Raw genomic sequence first — 24,884 nt, 5'->3', positions numbered from 1 at the left:
CTAGTACAACTTTCAAATATTTCACAAACGAAGCCGTTTGGGAGGCTTCAACCTCACGGATCCCCATCACTGCATTTTTATAGTACAGCACTGCAACCTTTTTTTACACAGGGTGTTCCAAAGGTCCGTTAACATTTGAAAATTCAGTACTTCGACGTAATACTGTAGGTAGAGAGGTAAAATTTGACACATGCTAGAAAGGACATGGAGTTTTATTGAAACTAAAAAATAGTGCAGGAAGTGACCAACAGATGCATTTGATATGATACAAAAGCAATAATTAGCATAGCAATTGATTTTTAGCGAAGACAGTGATCTATATAGTGAATGATCAACACTAGCTGTAGTTGAGGGACAAGGTTGTGAACAGCACTGCACAGCAGATGACGAGGTATGGCGAGAAACTGTCATGGGATGCTGTCTTTTAGAATCCCTAATGTGGTCTGACGATCGCAGTAGACTTGCAACTTCAGGTAACCTCACAACCAAAAATAACACTAACAACACGGATTGAGGTGAGGGGCTAGGAAGGCCAAGCGTGAGGAACGTGGCGGCTCAGCACGCAATCCTCACCAAACGATGTACGCTTTAGATCCTGCCGGGTTAGGGATGACGTGACTCCCTATCTCACTACAGTTCCTTTTACACACGACTCTCACGCAACGTCACTGGCGTGTTACTGTTCAGAGCCATCTTCTGGCACCCTGTTTTGCACTAGTTTTAGGTTTCATTGAAGCCCCATGTTATTTCAGGAATGTAATCAATTTTTACCTCTCTACCTGCGTTGTTCCGTGAATTAATGCATTTGCAAATGTCAACGTACTTTTGAGTCATCCTGTATATCGTATTTGCATTCTCACAGTCCGTTTGCTGTCTTGTTCTGTCGCTATATTATACAGTAACATGTGATGGTCAGCCTCGAACTGCAGTGGTCACTCAGATGGTTTGGCAAGTAAATATTATTCTGCCCTTCTTCCTTGATTTTTTCATGCGGGTCTGCCATGTCTTTGCGTTAAGTGAATGATCTGATCGGACATCACTGACGTTGTTTTTATACAGGTTGCATCTGTAATTTAGTTTCAAAAGTGCGCACTGCAGTAGTTTTTTTTTCCTGTATTGAATTTCGATTCTCCCCCAAGTGGGCGGGCTGGCAGCAGGCTCTTCAGCCTTTCTCGACAGTAATAGCTGTCACATTCTTGATACAGAAAACAAAACTAAGGCAATAAGGAAGCGTTGCTAAAACGAATGGAATTGAAAGATAAGAAACAATAAAAGCAGGCGATAAAACGGTGACGTAAATTGTAAAACGGCGGAAAATTGTGGGAAGTTAAAACATAATTAAAAAACATTGCAACAGTCTGATTTGCGTTCGCAACAGATATAAAAATTACACCCAGCGACAGTATGATGTCCGTCCGCAACACTTCGTAAAAGACGCAGAATACTTAACAGTCACCGGAAACACTGTATTAAAACGTCGGCACGAAGATGACACACCACAGCCATGGGCAGATGGGGGGGAGGGGGACCTGGACAGATGAGATGGGAAAAAAGGGGGGAGGAAGTGCAGTAGTCAACGTGAGGCTATTTTATTTGACACGTATTCCATATATTTGCGAGCAGTGCCTTGTTTCATCGCTAACGGATCGTCGTCATAGAGTCCGCGATTCCTCTCTAAATTATTTTCTGTTTTGTTTTGACAGACATACGAGGGCTGCCCACAAAGTAATGCACCGAATTTTTTTTCCCAGCTGAAAACAATGCTACGAATGCGACACTTTACTCGTATATTATTTGAAGTCTACTGAGTGAGCGCGCCAAGTTTCCGTCACTTTTGACAGATAGCGTAGCTGCAGGACAGTTTCAAAGTGGCGTCTGTAGGTGATATACGTTACAAGCAACACGCCATCACTGAATTTCTCACTGTGGAGGAAGAAACGTGGGGAATATTCACAAACGCTTGTGCAAAGTCTATGGAGCATCTGCTGTCGACAGATGTAAGAGTACAGTTAGTCGCTGGGCACGGAGGGTGAGGTCATCAGTAGGCGGTTCGGCGGAGCTCCACTATTTGCAGGGGTCGGGGAGACTAAATTGTTCAAATGGCTCTGAGCACTATTAGACTTAACTTCTGTGGCCATCAGTCCCCTAGAACTTAGAACTACTTAAACCTAACTAACCTAAGGACTTCACACACATCCATGCCCGAGACAGGATTCGAACCTGCGACCGTAGCGGTCGCGCGGCTCCAGACTGTAGCGCCTTGAACCGCTGGGCCACTCCGGCCGGCCGGGGAGACCATCCACGGTTGTCATACCTGACATGTTGCAGCGAGCTTCCACTTGTTTGGGTCATTAAAGGATGCCATTCGTGGAAGACATCTTGAGGACGATGAGGAGGTGATCCACACAGGGAAGCACTGGCTCTGCCACCGGGACAAGGGTTGGTACCGACAGGGCATACACGCCCTTGTTTCGCGCTGGAGGAAGACCATAGAACGGGATGAATCTTACGTGGAAAAATAAGGTGTGTAGATAAAAAAGTGTTCTCTCGTGTGTGTAATTCTCATTATGTTCAACAAATAGTTGTTGAAGAAAAGAAAAGCGGTGCATTACTTTCTGGGTAACCCTCGTAGAACATAACGATAACGTTGAACTCGAGGAGCAGCATTTCCCACACGTTTTATGTAAAGTTTGCCCGGTGGTCTGTGCGATGTGGAGAGAATCATTCAATTTGCACACAATTTTAGGTCATAGTAATGTCTTATAAGCGCAGGACAACACACACTAACACAATGTTAAATGTACGTTGTCAACGACTGAATTCTTACATTTCATCAGATTAGTCGATTTCAAGGGGAGTAATGGTTCTACATGTGTACTTTTGTGACTCTTCCATCAATTAGCATCGTTTCTAACGCTGGCAGATGCTGCTAGCTGTCCTCTTTTGCGGGTACAGAAATGTTAGTTCCATTCTTTTTACCAGCACCACCTTATTGCCGTAGTTTTGTTTTCTGTATAAAGATCACGACAGCTATTACTGTCGCGAAAATTCAAACGGTGATACTAACTGGCACCAAACGTGTCCCGATAGCAGATGATTATTCTCCAGTGGACGGCACACTATTTCGAGCAGATATTTCAGTGTCTTTCGATAGTTAACGTAGATACACTGTTTTTTTATTTTTGTGTAACACGTGGCCATTCTACTGACCAGGAACCGGACGGTGTGTGAAGACGTCAACGAGTGTACGGAGAGGAACGGCGGCTGCAACATGGACTGCGTCAACACGCCGGGCAGCTTCCTGTGTGTCTGCAGCGACGACTTCGTGCTGGACACCGACGCAAGGACCTGTCGTGGTACGCTGCCCATTCACAGGGTTGGTCCACCAGGCCTCCTCATTGCTCTAACAGTGCGACACTTCTGAAGCGTGTCGCGGCACTTTCCTGCGAACATCTGGCATCAAACTGTAAATACAGTGACGGTGATTCAATAGTGATGTGACAAACTTTCAGGGATGGAGGAGAAGGGTAATGTATCAATTCGAGGTAAGCAGCTCTGGTGCGGAAACGGCAGAGCCGGAGGGTATAAGCGAAAACCGTTCTGATACCTCTGACATTTGATCTCTTCTACTGCAAGCTTTGCTTTCCAGGTTTTGGAAAGATGTGGTATAGTTCAACACAAAAAAAAATGAAGGGTAAACATGGGCTCTAAAGTGCGTACCTTAGAGCATACGACCATTTGTTCACTTTTGCTACTGAGAAAAACATCTCTTCACTGAAAAAAGTGCTCGTAGCTCTTAAGGTATGCACATTAGAGCCCACATTTACTTGATAGTTTTTCTTGTTTTGATCCATACTACTTCCTCCCAAAATATGGAAAGCAGTGAGCTTGAGGTAGAAGAGGTCTACTATCGGAGGTATCAGGAAGGTTGTTGCTTACAACTTCCGACTCGGTCGTTTCCGGATCAGGGTTCCTCAAATTGATAGTTCTCCATCGTCCCTGACAGTTTGGAACATCATTACGGAATCACCCTGTACACGAAAATGAGATCAAGGTTCATTATTAGATTGTAGGTATGGATCAGGTAATTAACTACTACCCAGTAAATTGTCTTTAACTACTAATGACAACAGCTGCAGACAGATTTCGTGTAATGAAAATATTTATTATTAACACAGAGATTCCTTTATTTCAAAGTGTAATGTACTCTGGCGAACCTACTCTTATCGCTTATAGTAGAGTTTCTATAGTACAAATATCACACTCACACTTACTGCTGCTACGTAACATAAGGCTATTCATTCGAGCGAGTAGAGAACTTCACAATACCAGAAATTTATACAGTATGTATTGAAAATTGCACAGCATAAATGAAAGCTCTTGTAAGTCTAAGAACAATATTTGTTGCCCACTAAACTTCCAGATGCTCTTTGCATTATCCACATGTTTCGCAAACAACTATTGAGAGACAGATACACTGTCGTAATCCTAGCACTAATACCGTACAGTTGTGTATTTTGCGACGCCACGGATGTAGGGTCGGCTACAGGCACCTATGCACTCTCCAAGCCAGTGTACAATGCACGCCAGAGGGCATCTCGTGCCAGCATTATCGACGTATTGTTCATAATCCATATCAGCCACTCACGCTAACCCTGTAGTTTCATTTATCACCTCTGCCGACGATGTGCAATGGAAGCAACAGAATTTGAGCACAGTATTCCTGGAAATCCACTTATCTAGATTCAACTAATGGGATTTTTCAGGAACAACCGAGGCTTTCATCAAGGACTACCATTTAAATAAATCTGTAGACTTTCTCGCCCTTTATCAATAAAATTTAAGTTTTATCTTCATTATGCAGCGTCGTTTTCTTGTCATAGAAACTCGACGATTTGCCTCCTCTCCTTCTGGCGTCTTATCGTGTGCTCTGGTCTGTTCAGTCAACTGACATGGCCTATCACTCACAAGACTTTACTCACATTTCCATTTACGTTCCCTCGTAATTTATGTTACACTTTCGTATCGGGAATATCGATTGATTACCAGCGTCGCAACGCGTTTCTAAATTCTTTAGAAGTCTGCCGTCACGCCTACTTAATAAGGATTCTAGAATTCTACAGACGGTGTCATATGCGGTTTCTTTACAGATGTACCATACTCTCACAGACCTCTCCGACCAAATTTAAGTCTTATATTCGCTTTCCATAATGATAATTTTATGTGTTCATCCCATTTTTTTCACTTCCAGTACTAATAGTGTAATCTTGTAAGTTCTTGGCTCTTCATGATGAAAATCTGTCTGGCGTCAACAAGAGAGGTTAACAATGTCCATCAGATGGAAAATGAAATAGCGTGGGTTCTCATATTAGGAGATAATGCTTCCGCATGGCTCCAAGTCTGTTTCGTAACATCACGTTAAGCATTTGAGAAGCAGATATTCGCGACCGACTCGTGCATCTGTTTAACTCTGATTACAAAATAAAGTAAGGAAACATTAGAGTTCCTTCCATTACAGCATTTTCTTCTTCTACACTCTCTGCATAAATTCCTGTAACACAGATCTAACATAATTATTGTAATGCCGTGAGTATTTGATAGAGATTTAACACGAACAAGTAGGACATTTATGTCGCTATGCTTGTTACCATTTAACCAACTTGTTGAGGATACCGTCACTTGTTTAATCACTACCCAAGTAATAGAGCCTTTGTGCAGTACTGCTGAATTACTCCATTCGTCTGAATTTTGTCACCAACATTCTTGATCAGTTCTGCAGGAATGTCATCAGTACCCATTGCTTTAAGAGCTTCCTCAAATTCTTCTTGCAGAAATTCGTCTCTTTTTGTCATCTTCATCTACTTCCTCTTATTTTCTTATTACTACCCCGATAAAGCTGTTCCGTCATACAATTCCTCAATGTATTTTTTCCATCTCTTCACCACATCTTCGACAAAAAGCATTTATTTGCTGTTCTGTAGCCTATATCAGTTCTTCAATTTAGCATATTTTCTTCCAACGTTCTGCGCATCTCCTTAAAAAAAACTTTCTTTTGCTTTCATAACTTTTCTATTTATTAAATTCCCTAGTCTTCTGCTTCCAGTTTTCTCTTGTTCATTAGTTGCACTTTTGCACAGCCTTCTGTTTTCGACAAGTTAAATAATATCTGATGTAAAACATGTCCCCTTATTTTTGGGTCTCGTTTTCCCAATTTTCTTTTCTGCTGTATATGTACACGAGATTTAACCTGTTCCCAGTCTTCTTTTACTCCACCATGTTGTAGCGATTCTATCCATAGTTGTAATCTGCCAGGAAGTTTTAAAACAGAAGTCTCGTTCTCCTAAGTGTGTTTCTTTCAGAAGTTGTATAGAAAAGGCTATAATCTTTCTTCAGCGTTTAGCCACGTCTACAACCGTTTCCCCTGCCAAAACATCTTCGTAGACGTTGAACTGTAACTATCTCAAAAAAATAATTAATCAATTATAATACATTTAGAGTGGATTTTTAAAATATCTTCAATTAAATACATTAGTGGCCTATCCGTCCACTTCAATAATGAAAGATATGAATTTAAGAGATTAGCATGGCATTGAGACAGCCTGGCAGTTCGGAGAGAACGTGCAGCGATAAAAATCTAAAATTTCCAGGTTCTACCCAGTCGAGGTTAGGACGTTTATTCTGTGTCACTTACCGCTTCTTCAGCTTCAGCTTGTGATTTGTAAATGAGAAATAAGCCGATTTCCACCGTGTTCCACAGTCTTTGTTAAACCGTAGGCCCTCCTTCTACTAGCTGAGTATCTACACTACTGGCCATTAAAATTGCTTCACCAAGAAGAAGTGCAGAAGATAAACGGGTATTCATTGGACAAATATATTATACTAGAACTGACATGTGTTTATATTTTCACGCCATTTCGGTGCATAGGTCCTGAGAAATCAGTACCCAGAACAACCACCTCTGGCCGTAATAACGGCCTTGATACGCCTGGGCATTGAGTCAAACAGAGCTTGGATGGCGTGTACAGGTACAGCTGCCCATACAGCTCCAACACGATACCACAGTTTATCAAGAGTAGTGACTGGCGTATTGTGATGAGCCAGTTGCTCGCCCACCATTGACCAGACGTTTCCATTTGGTGAGAGATCTGGAGAATGTGCTGGCCAGGGTAGCAGTCGAACATTTTCTGTATCCGGAAAGGCCCGTATAGGACCTGCAACATGCGGTCGTGCATTATCCTCCTGAAATGTAGGGTTTCGCAGGTATCGAATGAAGGGTAGAGCCACAGGTCGTAACACATTTGAAATGTAACGTACACTGTTCAAAGTGCCGTCAATGCGAAGAAGAGGTGACCGAGACGTGTAACCAATGGCAGCCCATACCATCACGCTGGGTGATACGCCAGTATGGCGATGACGAATACACGCTTCCAATGTGCGTTCACCGTGATATCGCCAAACACGGATGCGACCATCATGATGCTGTAAACAAAAACTTGATTCATCCGAAAAAATGACGTTTTGCCATTCGTGCACCCAGGTTCGTCGTTGAGTACACCATTGCAGGCGCTCCTGTCTGTGATGCAGCGTCAAGGGTAACCGCAGCCATGGTCTCCGAGTTGATAGTCCAAACTGCTGCAAACGTCGTCGAACTGTTCGTGCAGATTGTTGTCTTGCAAACGTTCTCATCTCTTTACTGAGGGATCGATAAGTGGCTGCACAATCCGTTACAGCCATTCGGATAAGATGTCTGTCATCTCGACTGCTTGTGATACGAGGCCGTTGGGATCCAGCACGGCGTTCCGTATTATCCTCCTGAACCCACCGATTCCATATTGTGTTAACAGTCATTGGATCTCGATCAACGCGAGCAGCAGTGTCGCGATACGATAAACCGCAATCGCGATAGGCTACAATCCGACCTTTATCAAAGTCGGAAACGTCATGGTACGCATTTCTCCTCCTTACACTAGGCATCACAACAACGTTTCACCAGGCAATGCCGGCCAACTGCTGTTTGTGTATGAGAAATCGTTTGGAAACTTTCCTCATGTCAGCACGCTGTAGGTGTCGTCACCGGCGCCAACGTTGTGCGAATGCTCTGAAAAGCTAATCATTTGCGTATCACAGCATCTTCTTCCTGTCGGTTAAATTTCGCGTCTGTAGCACGTCATCTTCGTGCCGTAGCAATTTTAATGGACAATAGTGTAAGTTCAGTTCCAGGAAGGCAGGCTGTATTGTCTACGATACTATCGTTCTCAGTCAAGGACAGCGGTATTCTTTTTGTTTTGAAATTGAAGACTACATTAGTTGTGATTAGTTGAATTTGTGTAACTAAGCAACCAGTTTGACAGAATTATAAATACGTGTGAGTTAATAATCTCACATCTTTAATCTAAAGTCTGTTTGTCAATGACAGTAACACATTTGTATGAACAGTATGAATTTGTCGTGTGTGCAAGAAATTAACGTGCATTGTTTACGTACAATGTTTTTCGTTAAAATTGCAAGACCATGAGTACGGCATATAACAGTCTTTAAAATAGCAATGAAGTGGAGATGCAAGTAACTAGCATTTCACCGCAACTGCCCAATGTACAGCTAGTGGACAAAAATATGGAAACACCAAAAACACAACACATTATCATGCCCAATACGGTGCAGGAAACCAGTTGGCATTCAAAACAGCAACCATTCGTCTGGTAATGGTTACACACAGGTCCTGTGTGGTTATCATTGCTCCTGTAAAATTGTGGCAAGCTCAGGTAACGGCGATGGAGGGGGATAGCAGTCACGCACGCTTCTCTCAAAATAGATCCCAGAGGCTCAACAGTATTGAGATCTGGTGACTGGTGGTCACGAGAAATGCGACAGTTTATCCTCGTGTTCACAAAATCAATCCTGGACGATTCGAGCTGAGTGAACAGTGTCCCTGTTGCCTTGGAACAGAGCAGCACCACTGGGGAACAAATATTGTACCATGGAATTGATGTCATCGGCACAAAAGGTCAGATAATGCTTGGTTGTAATGCGACCTTCCAGAGTAACTACGGAGCCCATGGAATACCATGATTTTGCTTCCCAAATCATCGCCGGACGCCCGGCCTGTAGGGACGTAATCTCGGTCAGAAGATGGTAGCAGCGTGAAACAAAGCTCAGCCGAGCCAATAACTTCCTTCCATTGCTCCATAGTTCAGGTTTTATGGCTTCGGTATGCCGAATTTCTGAGTTACGGGCATTTGCACCACTAATGAGTGGTTCTGGGATTCCAGTTCACCCTGCATTTATCTGCTTTTGGAGCTGTTTTGGCGCTGAGATAGTTAGCTAGTGCGACATTCAGAGCTGCAGTTATCTTTGCGTCAGCCATCCCCATACTTTTCGTCACAATCCCCTTTAATAACCGTCTGTCACTATTACTCAACAGACACTTCAGTCCGCGTTGTGTCCTAAAGCATTACGTTCACCTGCTTTCCCTGTATACGGTATAACTATTGAAACACCAAACACTTCGAACCCCTTGGTTGCGGAGGCAACTACCATAATAAGAGCACCAGCAATTTTCCCACGCCGGCCAGTGTGGCCGAGTGGTTCTAGGCGCTTCAGCCCGGAACCGCGCGACCGCTACGGCCGCAGGTTCGAATCCTGCCTCGGGCATGGATGTGTGTGATGTCCTTAGGTTAGGTAGGTTTAAGTAGTTCTAAGTTCTAGGGGACTGATGACCTTAGAAGTTAAGTCCCATAGTGCTCAGAGCCATTTGAACCATTCGAATTCACTCAGCTTGGATATAATACATTCACAATTACGCAGAACATTGCTTGCCCATAACTGGATGATGCTGTGGTATATCGAGAGGTTGTAACAATTGAAAATTGTACTGAAATGCAGGAGGATCTGCGAATTGACGAATGGTGCAGGTAATGGCAACTGAATCTCAATGTAGACAAGTGTAATGTGCTCCGAATACATGAAAGATCCCATATCATTTAGCTACAATATAGCAGGTCAGCAACTGGAAGCAGTTAATTCCATAATTATCTGGGAGTACGCATTAGGAGTGATTTAAAATGGAATGATCATATAAAGTTGATCGTCGGTAAAGCAGATGCCAGACTGAGATTCATTGGAAGAATCCTAAGGAAATGCAATCCGAAAACAAAGGAAGTAGGTTACAGTACGCTTGTTCGCCCACTGCTTGAGTGCTGCTCAGCGGTGTGGGATCCCTACCAGATGGGGTTGATAGAAGAGATAGAGAAGATCCAACGGAGACCAGCGCGCTTCGTTACAGGATCATTTAGTAATCGCGAAACCGTTACGGAGATGATAGATAAATTCCAGTGGAAGACTCTGCAGGAGAGACGCTCAGCAGCTCGGTACTGGCTTTTGTTAGAACATACCTTCACCGAAGAGTCAAGCAGTATATTGCTCCCTCCTACGTATATCTCGCGAAGAGACCATGAGGACAAAATCGGAGAGATTAGAGCCCACACAGAGGCATACCGACAATCTTTCTTTCCACGAATAATACGAGACTGGAATAGAAGGGAGAACCGATAGAGGTACTCAAGGTACCCTCCGCCACACACCGTCCGGTGGCTTGCGGTGTATGGATGTAGATGTAGATTTTTTGAATTTTCCCGCGTTCGAATTCACTCAGCTCGGATATGATGCATTCACAATTACGCAGAACATTGCTTGCCCATAGCTGGCACTTGTAACGTATTGAGGACATTGGAAAGGTGCCGTTCGTGTTCAAAAATAACAGCGTCACCTGCAGTCTTAGTTAGCATGTGCATTTATGTTCAACATGCCTTCCTCGCGCTGTTTTAGTACTGCTTTCCAACCCTTGTAGGTATCGAATTCGGCAGCGTCAGGCATGTGGCCCACCGAGACTAAAGGCTACCGTTCCACGATGATCGTTAACCTACAACTGTCATGAGGATATGGAATTGATGGGTTATGTGGGCCATAGCCAACGCCATGAGGGATATCACAGTCCCCGCGTGGCTAGCGCCCACTAGGACAGAGATAATATTCGCTAGGCCGTGCATGATCACACAGTCATTTCAATAGCGTGAGTCAGGAAATGGCTTTTTTGCAGCGAGACACGCACCCAGATTGACAGCATAGCAACCACTGTCACAGCCTCGTTTGACAGAGAAGTTGTTCGACTACACTGCGTACAGGAATGGCACCTCATCGTGTTTTCATGTGTCCCAAGTTTGAGAACTGCATAAATATGGACGTATCCATCCGTGGAGGCTCCGAGAACCGAATGTCGCCAGGCTGTATTTGTCATGATCATATGGGCTCAGCTCCTGGCGTTATGGCACTGCATATCATCGGGTACACAGCACTATCATCTCCGGTTCACAGAGGCTTTAATTTGGGCGGTGGGCCTTAATTTTCTTATGCGATAAGGCTGATGGTTCTGTCCAATCTTCCAGGTCTCCATAATGGTATCTTCCAACAAGATATCGTAAGACCGCATATTGCCCGTATTATCAAGACCTACATGCATACATAGACCAGCATATTCTCCATACCTGCAACACGTGGAAAACATCTGTTCAAGGATTTCTGACAGACTGGCATGACACCATACGCCAGCCACTACGATGAATGGTAGATGATAGAGCAAAAGACCATGGAACGACATACCAGTATGTGCCAAGCACGCCCAATTCAATGTGGTGCCCATCTGGAATAGAGCCATTTTCCATGCGCAGAGATGGCCGTCTGCTGTGAGTACTAAATTTGGCACCGAGCATAACCCTAAATTTTCTACACATTAGTATACTGAATACCTTCAGTAAGTCAAATTATATTATTTACGCTCTGACACAAACAAAAAGGATGAACAACATAGGGTTTTTCTAATTGGTCACAAATTGATACTCATGCAGCTGTTGACGGAAAATGCAACATTGTAAACTTTGGCAGGAGATGGATGACTGGCTGACGGTGCAGCGTAATGCTACCGCGCAGCTGGTGAGTATACTAAACAGGGGACATGACGATACTAATGTATAACGTTTCCCGAATTTCATTCCATGTAGTCAGTAGCTACGGCTTGCAGAACCATGGCCGTATACAGCGTCAAGAAGGAAACGGTCGATCTGTGGAGATGACAGAACGTGAGGACCGGGAAATCGTGAGAGAGACAATCAAGGCCGCGGATCCATAATTATAATCGATCCGACGTGCAAGTGGTGTTTCAGTGGTCACAAAGACCTCTTGCGCCTACTGCCGTTCATATTTGTATACAAACAAGCCCGTTTGTAGTTGTGTCGGGCACATTAGGCCTGGAGTCTCATTGACTGGTGTGGAATAGTCTTCAGTGATGAGTTCTCCTTCGAACTGACCCCGACTGTCAGCGAAGACTTGTCAGCAGACACCTCCGATAGCCGTGTCATACCAAACTGACTGTCGCCCGCCATAAGGCCCAACAACCAGGAGTGAAAGTCTGGGGTGCCGCTTCATTTCATAGCGGAATCCCTTTGGTTGTCATCCGCGGCACCCTAACGGCGCATCGCTATGTGGACGAAATGGCTCCAATGGCTCTGAGCACTATGGGACTTAACATCTGAGGTCATCAGTCCCCTAGAACTTAGAACTACTTAAACTTAAGTAACCTAAGGACATCACACACACCTATGCCCGAGGTAGGATTTGAACCTGCGACCGTAGCAGTCGCGCGGTTCCAGACTGAATCGCCTATAGTCGCTCGGCCACACCAGCCGGCAGTATGTGGACGAATTCTGCCCCCCGTTTTGTTGCCCTTCATGGCAAGTCATCGTGGGCTTACATTTCACCAGATAATTCCCACCCCTCATAGGACGAGAGTTTCTACCACTCCTGCTCGTGCTCGAAAAATCCTACCTTGGCCAGCAAAGTCGCCAGGTCTCTCCTCAAGCGAGAACGTTTGGAGCATTGTGGGCAGGGTCCTCGAGTCAGGTCGGGACAATGAAGGTCTAGCGCGCTGGTTGGAAAGAATCTGGCACGACGTCCTTACCCACCCCGACAGGGCGAGAGTTTCCACCACGTGTTCGTGCTTGACAAATCCTATACAGGGTGTTACAAAAAGGTACGGCCAAACTTTCAGGAAACATTCCTCACACACAAAGAAAGAAAATATTTATGTGGACGTATGTCCGGAAACGCTTACTTTCCATGTTAGAGCTCATTTTATTACTTCTCTTCAAATCACATTAATCATGGAATGGAAACACACAGCAACAGAACGTACCAGCGTGACTTCAAACACTTTGTTACAGGAAATGTTCAAAATGTCCTCCGTTACCGAGGACACATGCATCCACCCTCCGTCGTATGGAATCCCTGATGCGCTGATGCAGCCCTGGAGAATGGCGTATTGTATCACAGCCGTCCACAATACGAGCACGAAGAGTCTCTACATTTGGTACCGGGGTTGCGTAGACAAGAGCTTTCAAATGCCCCCATAAATGAAAGTCAAGTGGGTTGAGGTCAGGAGAGCATGGAGGCCATGGAATTGGTCCGCCTCTACCAATCCATCGGTCACCGAATCTGTTGTTGAGAAGCGTACGAACACTACGACTGAAATGTGCAGTAGCTCCATCGTGCATGAACCACATGTTGTGTTGTACTTGTAAAGGCACATGTTCTAGCAGCACAGGTAGAGTATCCCGTATGAAATCATGATAACGTGCTCCATTGAGCGTAGGTGGAAGAACATGGGGCCCAATCAAGACATCACCAACAATGCCTGCCCAAACGTTCACAGAAAATCTGTGTTGATGACGTGATTGCACAATTGCGTGCGGATTCTCGTCAGCCCACACATGTTGATTGTGAAAATTTACAATTTGATCACGTTGGAATGAAGCCTCATCTGTAAAGAGAACATTTGCACTGAAATGAGGATTGACACGTTGTTGGATGAACCATTCGCAGAAGTGTACCCGTCGAGGCCAATCAGCTGCTGATAGTGCCTGCACACACTGTTCATGGTGCTGAAACAACTGGTTCTCCCGTAGCACTCTCCATACATTGACGTGGTCAACGTTACGTACAGCAGCAACTTCTCTGACGCTGACATTAGGGTTATCGTCAACTGCACGAAGAATTGCCTCGTCCATTGCAGGTGTCCTCGTCGTTCTAGGTCTTCCCCTGTCGCGAGTCATGGGCAGGAATGTTCCGTGCTCCCTAAGACGCCGATCAATTGCTTCGAACGTCTTCCTGTCGGGACACCTTCGTTCTGGGAATCTGTCTCGATACAAACGTACCGCGCCACGGCTATTGCCCCGTGCTAATCCATACATCAAATGGGCATCTGCCAACTCCGCATTTGTAAACATTGCACTGACTGCAAAACCACATTCGTGATGAACACTAACCTGTTGATGCTAGGTACTGATGTGCTTGATGCTAGGACTGTAGAGCAATGAGTGGCATGTAAACACAAGCACCGAAGTCAACATTACCTTCCTTCAATTGGGCCAACTGGCGGTGAATCGAGGAAGTACAGTTCATACTGACGAAACTAAAATGAGCTCTAACATGGAAATTAAGCGTTTCCGGACACATGTCCACATAACATCTTTTCTTTATTTGTGTGTGAGGGACGTTTCCTGAAAGTTTGGCCGTACTTTTTTTGTAACACCCTGTATTGGCCAGCAAGGTCGTCGGGTCTCTTCTCAAGCGAAAACGCTTGGAGCATTGTTATCAGGGTCCTAGAACCAGGTCGGGATGATGACGGTCTAGCCAGCTGGTTGGAAAGAACCTGGCACGAGATCCTTAGGGAGGACATCCAACGACTCTGTCAAAGAACGCCGAGCCGAATGCAGGAGGACCAGGGGTGGACTAACTCGTTATTTACTTGCTCAATTTGTGAAGTATTTCTCTTTAATACGTCTTCAACTTTTCTGAACTTCTAATAATTTGTTTGTTTGTACATGCACATGACATCCATCGACTTCCGTCCAATTCGTGTAACTCCTTCGATGTGCTTTTCTTTTAGAAGATTGAAGAATTGGGGGCGGGAGGTTTACTGTTTTACACAGAAACGCCTTGGTATAGACGAAAAGAAAAAGCAAACACCAGTCAGTGAACAACTATGCCTTTGATCCTGATACGTCCAAATCTTTTCATTAGAGAAGGTGTTTGTGCGCCGGCGCAGAAGCCACAGCTGGCGACAGCGTCCCCTGTACTGTACTGTGCTGTGTTTGTGCCCGGCAGAGGCGGTGTGCGGCCCTCCGCCGGCGCCCCTGGGCGGCGAGGTGCGGTGTCCGGGGCTGCCCAGCGGTCCGGGCGCTCGCTACGCGGCGGGCGCCGAGTGCCACGTGCGCTGCGGGCCAGGCTACCGACACCTGGGCACCAGCGTGCTGCGCTGCGCGCCCGCCGGCGTCTGGGAAGGCGCGCAGCCCACCTGCGTGCGGGAGCTCAGGGGTAGGTACACGGCTCACAGCGACGAGACCGGAGGGGGAGGACTAACCGCCGCCTCGCTAGTGTTATTTTGTCAATAATAAATTATGCGGAGGACGCATTCTTTAAAAAATCCCACGTGATGTCTTCCCTCTTGTTGGAGCTAAATTAGTAAGTTATCTAGGTGGAGACACGCTCCAGTGCAAAACACAGCATTGTGAACCTTAAGGATCAGAACGATAAAGTACCATAACAAATTAACTACTTGGTGAAAGTGAATGGAACTGTGGTAGCACGTTGCCAGAGGTCTCTCAGTCCAGCCAAGGAAGCAGGACGCAACATGGCGTGTGATCAGAGTGAATACAGTGCCCAATGGGGCTCGCGCTACAACACGAGGCAGCTGAAGGAATGGGAAAAGACAACGTGTGTCAGTCAGAGAGCATTTACGGTGCACTGTGTTGGTGTTGTTCATTACAACAGGTCCCGGGGACAACAGCTGGTGACTTCTCATTGGGAAGAGTCAGTGGTAAAATGGAGTTTGGTATTGCCCACAGCGTTCCTTCATGTGCCTGGGAGCGTTCCGCAACACAGTCAGAGGTGTCCAAAGAACAGTCGGTGGTCAGCCACCATCAACTACAATACTACGATCGAGACTGAAGAGGCTCTCCTGGTTCCACGGGGCGCGGCAGGGTCTTTCTGAAGATGCGATGCTTTCATCGACGCTGGCGTGCGTCGCTCAGAACGACTGCTCTTAATGTAACACTGAAATGAAATGAAATGATCGTATGGCATTGTTGGCCGGGAGGCCCCTTGCGGGGAAGTCCTTTTTAGTTGACGCCACTTCGGCGACTTGCGAGTCAATGATGATGAAATGATGATGAACACACAACACCTAGTCATCACGAGGCAGAGAAAATCCCTGACCCCGCCGGCAATTGAACCCGGGACCCCGTGCGCGGGAAGCGAGAACGCTACCGCAAGACCACGAGCCTATGTCCAAGTTATGTAACTAACGAAAATAATTTCAGAGAACTATGTATTTGGATTTAGCCTATATTAAGATCAACTTTTCAACGACTCATATGAATTTTTGTACATATTCATTTATGACTTTCGACTCAGCTCTTTTCTAATAGAAATCCACAACCTCCGGTTTACACATTTATACTGCACCATCATCTCGGAGAGTTAGTATCAAAACAGCGGAAACACACTGTGCAATGAACTTCTTATTCTGCAGAAACTTTACAGTTTCTCTTACACATGCTGGTCTAAAAAAAAAGCTCTGTGAAAAAAATAATCACTTCATACTCTTACGAAATACGTCAGAACAAACAAGTCATAACCAGTAAAAGGAAAAGCAAAACAGTTTTCATTCAAACAGATAGTGGTTTACTTACACAGGCTACAACTTGCATGAGAATCTGTTCTTTGTAATCGAGGTGTACGGTCCGTTAGATGTTAACGGGTGATATTGTGATATGTTCTGCAATGATACAGCTATGAAGAAAATGCAGAACAGAAAATGGTGCAGTTGAGAACTGGTGTTTTGGTTGCTGCCCCACTCAAATATCGTTTCAGCATACGATTCAGGTAGCTAACACATTGTTTGCGTTAAGCACTACGAATTGAGAGACTGGCAGACATTTTAAAAGTAATCTGCACAAACTTTTAATAAGAACCCAGTACACATATTTCCCTTGATATCTCGTTATCGGAAATGGAAACAACATGAAATGGTTTATATGATATACAAGAAATAACCAAAATCTGCTGAAAAAACATCGTTAGCAGCATGAAGTTTGAAACTTCCTGGCAGATTAAAACTGTCTGCCGGACCGAGACTCGAACTCGGGACCCTTGCCTTTCGCGGGCAAGTGCTCTACCAGGAGAGCTTCTGTGAAGTTTGCAAGGTGGGAGACGAGGTACTGGCATAAGTAAAGCTGTGAGGAGGGGGCGTGAGTCGTGCTTGGGTAGCTCAGATGGTAGAGCACTTGCCCGCGAAAGGCAAAGGTCCCGAGTTTCGTTCAAAGTTGCAATGGTATAATGAAAGATTGTCTTTGTGTTGATATTTTATTTCTTTGTGCTAGAGTTGACACCTTATACGTAGTTGTTGTAGATAATACGTAGAAAATAATTTGAGTGGCTATCATTATTAATAGAGACTCGTACAGCTTTTGACATTTTTCTTTTGTGTACATTAATTGCCAGTAAAATACGAAAACCTTTGTTCTACAGCTTCTGACGCACCAGCACCTTTCATTCAGTGCCAAAATGACGTCAGAATTGACTTACCTCCAAATGAGAGCTCTGTCCGTGTTCGTATTCAACAGCCGAAATCTAACATGGACTGGTGGAGGTGAGTATGATATGTTCCTTGTCAATATTTTATATTCTTGTGCAGAAGTAATCAGTACAGTACGGCTCTTTAAGTAACAAGTACTTTTTCTTTTTTTGTTTATGTCAAACATTTTATTCGGTTTCTAATTTATTTAAAAATAAACATTATAATTTAGTTCATGTGTCAGTTAGATGATTATAGTCCTTTCTGTAGTACGTTTTCCATCATTGTCTTATCCTGAGAGTAAGATTTGTAATACTTTACGTTAAGTTCAACATTATTTCGTAAATTCATGCTAGAGAACTGATTCGCAATATGCAGTCTGTGCAATATCTTTTTGACCATCAGTGTTTCATACTATTGACTTTGAATATGAAATTAATATTTCCTTCCTATTAAATGTCTTTAAACTTTTATCATTACCTCTCTCGTGAGTAATACAACAACTACGGAACGATAAGAGCACGTAATATTTCAAGCCACAGGTCGGTACGAGACTGTCTGAAGTTACATTTATTGAACTTGTAGTAAGAAAGGGTTTCACGTTTCACCCAGTTTGGTGTATTTTAATGACATACCTGTTATAATTTCATCTAACACCCAAAATCTGCAAGGACTCTATTCAGCAGTCCGCATTTCCTGGTCTAGTGGCAAGCGTTGCTGCCTCTGAATCATGGGGTCTCGGTTTCGATTACCGGCCGTGTGTGGTATTTTCTCTGCTTGGAGACTGGGTGTTTGTGTTGCCCTCATCATTTCATCATCATTAGGGAAAGTGGAGAAACTGGACAGTGAAACGATTCGCAATATGTACGGGCGCTGATAACCGCGCAGCTGAGAGCTCCACAAATCGGATATCATCAACATCACTATTCAGCAGTATTGGCACTTGTATCAGTTTGTGCACTGCGAGTAGTTTATGACACCAGCCATTTTGAAAGTGAGTAGCACTTATTTAAGTTGTATTTATTGGTGTTATTATAAATACCGATATTATAAATACAAAACCAGAATGGGATAATCCAAAAGTAGGTGTAATAATTAATAATGAAATAGGAATGTCCGTAAGCTACTACGAACAGCATGCTGAACGCACTATCGTAACCATGACGGCCACGAAGCCAACGCCTAACTCGGTAGTATAATTTGTATGCCATACGGCTTCGCAGTTTATGAAGAGACTGAAAGAATGTATGACGAAATAAAAGAAATCATTGAGGTAGTTAGCAAAGAGGAAAATTTAGTTGTGGTTGAGGGCTGGAATTCGATGGCAGGAAAAAGTAGGAGAAGTACCAAGAGTATATGGACTAGGGTAAAGGAATGCAAACCCACCGAGCGTAGTTTAATCACAGCAGACAAGTGGTCTAAAAATCATGTAAGAAGGCTGTATACATGCAAGAGTCCTAGAAGGTTTCAGACAGTGATTTGGAGACCAGATTTTAAAATGGAAGACGTTGCCAAGGGGCAGATGTGGACAGTTACCATAATTTATTGATTATGAACTGTAAGGTAGTAATTAACAAGTTGCAGCAAAGTAAGAAATTAAGGAGACGGAAACTAGATAAGGATGAAAGAAACGATGTTACTGAGACTTTTTTAGGGAGAGCAAGGCAACATTTGAAAATGGGGAGGGGAATAGACTAGATGAGTAGGAGACGGATAAATAGCCGGCTGGGGTGGCCGAGTGGTTCTGGGTGCTACAAGCTGTAACCGCGCGACCACCACGGTCGCAGGTTCGAATCCTGCCTCGGGCATGGATGTCTGTGATATCCTTAGGTTAGTTAGGTTTAAGTAGTTCTAAGTTCTAGGGGACTGATGAACTCAGAAGTTAAGTCCATAGTGCTCAGATCCATTTGAACGGATAAATAGCTTTGAGAGGTGAAATAGTGAAGGCAGCACAAGATCAGACAGGTAAAGCGACAAGGCCTAGTACATGTTCTTTGATAACACAGGAAAAAGTACAAAAATGCAGAAAATGAAACACGAGAAAGGGAATACAGATGTCTAAAACTGAGGTTTGTTGAAAGTGAAAAATGTCTACATGACAAATGCCAAGGCTCTAGAAGCATGTATAACTAGGGAAAAGATGGATATCGCTTACAGGAACGTTAAAGAGACCTTTGGAAGGAACTGAAACAACTGTATGAACACGTAGAGCTCAGATGATAAGTCAGTGCTAAACAAAGAACGGAAGTCTGGAAGGTGGAAGGAATATGCAGAAGTGTTCTTCAAGGGAATTAAACTAAAGGCAATGTTATAGGAAGGGAAGAGGATAGAAACAAAACATAATTTTGATAGACTTTCGATGTTAACATCACACGCTGTCCTTTTTTGTTTTTGTTTTAATGACTACTATACATTTGTATTTCAATGGTGTGAACATCGAGGCCGTACCCTTTAGTGGTTTTCTTACTTCGCTATCCGTGCGACAAAATTGTTTAATTTAATGTCAGTTTCGATTTTGTTTTAATTTTTGTCTCTTATCCAATCAGCGGAAATTATACGAGTAACTTGGTACAAACTTTACTCTGTACTTTGACTTTGATATGTCCGTTCCACGAAACACTTCATGGACATATAAAAGGTGAAATTCAAGTACAAGCTATTCTCCATCCTAATCGTCAGGCTTTAGTTAATGAAAACAAAAAATCTTTTATTGCATATAAGTACTTACTCTCATAACATTCAGCTTACTATGATCGTATCATATTTGACAATAAAGCAAATTCGGTGAAATAATTTTCGAAGTACAATTATTAGAACGTACAGTCAGAAAAATGTCGGCAGCTTTAATAGAACCAGACTTCAGAATCTCTTTTCACAGTAAACATCAATGAATATAAAGACAATGTTCTAGTGTTTTCTTCTTGACGTCATTAAAAATAAAGATAGTTCGTGTATGTTTTAAATTACTAGGCGTTCAGTAGACAACGCTAACTAAAAACATTGTTCGGATTATCATTACTTCTTTATTCACCACCTCGATCTTTCGCTAGTAAAAAACGGAGTATGAGGGCTATTTTTATTTCAAGGTCCGATTGGTCGCTAAATTAAAACAGCAGTGAACACGAAAAAAAATTTTTGCGACATTTAGTTACACATTCGAGGTACGTAGTCGTCGTTCCGACTACAACATTTGTCGTTGCCTTTTGCCAACTTCCAAATACTCTCGTCACAGACAGCTGCCGCCTATGGTTTTCGCCAATTCCCTACGCTGCTCTGTAGCTCCCTGTCTGTGCCGACATGCTGTCTCCATAGCTGGGAGCGGAGGGTTGAAAATCAGAGAGAGCCAAGTTGCGAGTTTGAAGGTGGGTGATCAAACACTACAGGAACGTTTTTGTTGCACTGCTGTGTGGGGCCGAGCGTTATCATGAAGAAGGGCAAGCATGATGTCAACATTCCTCTTCGCTTGTTCTGAATAGCCCATTGGATAGGATTTTGTCGACTCAGCCTATCTGCTCGCTAAACAAGATCATCGGTTGTCACTCGCTTTCTTTCCTGACCGCCTGCATCAGTCGTGCTTCAAAGTTCCTGCATCAATGCCGCAGTTTTATGTCACACATGGCAACTATGTTACGTGGGCTGGATAAAATCAGGCGGAGCAGCTCAGCATGAAGAAATTGAATTACAGCACCCAATTTACACTTGGCTTAAGACTATTTTTCTAGGTATTCTTGGTTGTTCACTGTGCACTCAGAACTGGAAAGAGTGACGTGACGCGATCGACGTTCGTAATACAGACAGTGCGCAACACTTCTGCACAAAGATTCATCGGAGGTTGAAAACAAAATAGCCCTCGTATTTTGCTATCTACATTGAATCATTTTCATGAGCAGGACATAACATGTGTTCATCTTTTATGGGTCCCACCTCTTCTCACTTAATGTAATATAATTATGTTTTCGATAGGAAACGAAGAATAAAACGAAAATTTGTTTTGAATCTTTTTTCCTTACACTATGCATGTACTGTAATCCAGTTCTCTCAAAGCACAGGACATTAAAGGCTCTTATGTGGTTCCCTGCAGGTACATTGATTCTGTGCCTCCTTGGGGCAAGCAGCTGGAGACGCAGCTGGGTCCTGGCACCTCAGAGGTAACGTTCATCGCCAGAAATCCAATGGACAACACGACAGCGAGCTGCACCGTCAAGATACACGTCCAAGGTGAGTACCTGTGTGAGCCAGATGCGTTTATCACTGCAGGAGTCTTCTGAACAAAGTCGCCAAGCGCTACATTCGACAGACATTTTGACCAGACACTGATTCCACCAAAGTCGCTTATACCAACTGAGAGACAGAATTAGGCATTGAATTTAGAAATGCGTCAGAAGTGAATAACAAAAAGGATGCTTCCGCGAGTACACTGTGGGTTTCCAGTTGATAAGTTTTATCTTATACGTTAATGACAGGTACGCATTCCCTCATCAAAGGCGAAGAATTTGTCGCCTACATATATGTTCCCGCGTTAAGATATCGGCAGCAGTACTCTTGACAGTTGTGATGGTCAGTTAAATAAATAAAATAGCTTCGAATTATTTTATGCAGGTCTTTAATGATTTCACGTGTAAAATTTGGCAAAAATACTCTTGCCAGTCAGGTGGCGTTTTCATTCCAGCAGAGTAAATCTCCCATTCAAAGGGAACTCATTACGTAAGTTTCTTACTCCCGAAAGTATGACATTTTTATGTTCCTGTAGAGCAGATAGTGGAATCAAGATCTGATCACTGAAGTAATTAAATCCCGCGGTTATTGAATCATCGGATTATCTCTTAGAATCAATAAAACAGGGTAGCACAAAATGCCTAATTTCCTCACCTAAATTGATAGTGCTGGCTATAGTTGAATCCTCGGTTCGCTTCAGGTAGCATTTATTAAGAGGATTTTCCAGATTTGAAATTTGCCTTATGAACAGGGTAAATCTCCCAGAAAAATTTCCTGTAAGCGGAAGATTTTAATTTGTTGTCAGACATGTACTTATGCACATTTCTAGCCTAGATGTTCCGATTGTGATGGTTGTAGAAAGGACTTCCTACCCGAAACATTTTCTTGCAGTTGAGCCAAGTACACAGATTTTTTTGAAACCGCACGATTACAAACCGAAGTTGACTACAATTTAGGAATAATCTAGTTTTCAATTGATTACTCATTTGCGTGTTGCATAGGCTGATTCGGTTTCTCATTCGAGTTAAAAAGTTTGTAATGACCATTAACAAGCTCCTCATCCGAGGAAGAAGTAGAACTTGTATTATGTAAGCTAAACTATGTGCTTCTTTACGGTGATGAAGATTTATCATTTGCATTTTTTACGTTTCGCAATTTGTATGAAAAAGGTGGTTCATAAAGTAAGTAAATGAATAAGAAAAAATAACAAGGTAAGCAAATAAATTCCTTAAACGAGTCAGATTAGTAAAGAATAAAACCTGTAGTCCAGGGTGCTTTATAATGGCTCTTTCAATCTCTCTGTTGCATGTCCTCCATTTCTTTGGAACAACTATATACACTGTACTTCCCAAATAAACATTCGAAACAGATACAATCATGGCACGAACAATATCTGCCGGCCGGTGTGGCCGAGCGGTTCTAGGTGCTCCAGTCTGGAACTGTGCAACCGCTACGGTCGCAGGTTCGCATCTTGCCTCGGGCATGGGTGTGTGTGATGTCCTTAGTTAGGTTTACGTAGTTCTGAATCAGGGGACTGATGACCTCAGATGTTAATTCCCATTGTGCCCAGAGCCATTTTTGAACTAAAAATATCTAATGAATCCAATATTCGCACAATTACATCGTCCCCTGCGAAGATTCGGCAGAAAACAGACTTGGTTTACATTTTAAAATATTTGTTTTTCGGGAATTAATTGTGACGCATACTACGTATACGATATCATTGCCTGATAAATCGGCGCTGAAAGTTGATAATGAATTATGCTGTGAATCGTTATAGTATCCGTGCAGTTGTGCAATTTCTGCTGGACGACGCGGACTGTAATTTTGAAGCCTCAAATTAAAGTTGTTGGTGATCAAAATATATGTTACATGGCTAGCACATAGGTGTGCAGTTTGACGGTATTACTTCCACCGTGCAAGTTGGTTGTCGCTCGTCAGTTGTATAAACATGCTGTCGCACATGACGATGTTACTTCGTCTACCCCAGGAATGCAATGTCGGGTAAAATGTGTTACCAGCAGCGTACGGTTTTAAAATATTCTTAATATAAGTTTCTTAAATTGACGTAAACATTTTTAACAAGTCGATAAATGAATTTCCTCTTCTAGAGCAAATTCATCAATGGTTCCTTATATGAACAGGATCGCTTTTGGCAACATTTTTGCAGACACTGTTTTGGGATACTGCGCTGTGTACAATAGGTTACTTTATGTACAGTAGAGTAGAAATTAAATGGGGAAAGCTAATATTTTACAAGGAATCTATGTTGGAAAGGGAATAACATAGGTTAAGGGTAGGAATCGGTTAACCATAGAACAGGATCCTTGGATACAGGGATCCTTGAACAGTAAGCCACTGAGCCCTTTCACTGAACATTTATTTTGACCATCTCACCACATTAAAATTGCAAACATTGGTACTTGAAGAATCATCCAACTGGACGTTGAGAACATACCCTCCAACAGGGTAAAGGCTTATGACCTCAGATGTACAAATAATAATTCGGGGGCACATTTTTAGTAAACTGGTGTCTGCTCTGTCAATTTGGCCAAAGTACAACTTTCGACAGCTACTTGTGTCGCCCGCCTGTGTGTGTCACGTCATTAAAATAAACTAAGTTAATCACACAAGGATCGACACTACCACCCACTCAGCCGAACAAATGGGTGCAACTGACAGTATAATGAAAAATAAATAAGAAAATCACGACCACGTTGGTTAACAGTTCAACCAAAAAACTAGAATAAAATTTAATACTGACAGGGCGCACGCTGAACCTAAATCTTCGCCGAGCGCCACGTGCAAGACGAAGCCCAAAACTCCCCGCATTACCTGTGTTGCAAGGCCTCCTTAATACCTCTCACCAGTACACCCACAGCCAAACAATGCCAACCTCTCCACCGTCCTCCCACCCTCACCGCAGTGATCTCAAAGTTGACCTTGAGATCACGGATGAGGAAGTAGCACCCGAAATGAACAACCA

At 43.5% G+C, this 24,884-nt stretch overlaps 1 protein-coding gene across 1 annotated transcript in view; it reads left to right on the top strand.

Annotated features, from left to right (window-relative positions):
- LOC124594457 (fibrillin-1-like) overlaps nt 1–24,884 on the top strand; it is a 200,812-nt gene that overhangs the window by 136,176 nt on the left and 39,752 nt on the right. The window contains exons 13-16 of the mRNA XM_047132836.1: nt 3,214–3,356; nt 15,214–15,423; nt 17,638–17,758; nt 21,765–21,901. Of these exons, the coding sequence (XP_046988792.1) occupies nt 3,214–3,356; nt 15,214–15,423; nt 17,638–17,758; nt 21,765–21,901 (611 nt within the window). The remainder of the gene's footprint in view (nt 1–3,213; nt 3,357–15,213; nt 15,424–17,637; nt 17,759–21,764; nt 21,902–24,884) is intronic.

The sequence above is a fragment of the Schistocerca americana genome, chromosome 1 (genome assembly GCF_021461395.2).
Source record: "Schistocerca americana isolate TAMUIC-IGC-003095 chromosome 1, iqSchAmer2.1, whole genome shotgun sequence".
Classification (NCBI taxonomy): domain Eukaryota; kingdom Metazoa; phylum Arthropoda; class Insecta; order Orthoptera; family Acrididae; genus Schistocerca; species Schistocerca americana.
The sequence above is the reverse complement of the archived record's forward strand: the minus strand, read 5'-3'. Positions and strand labels throughout refer to the sequence as shown.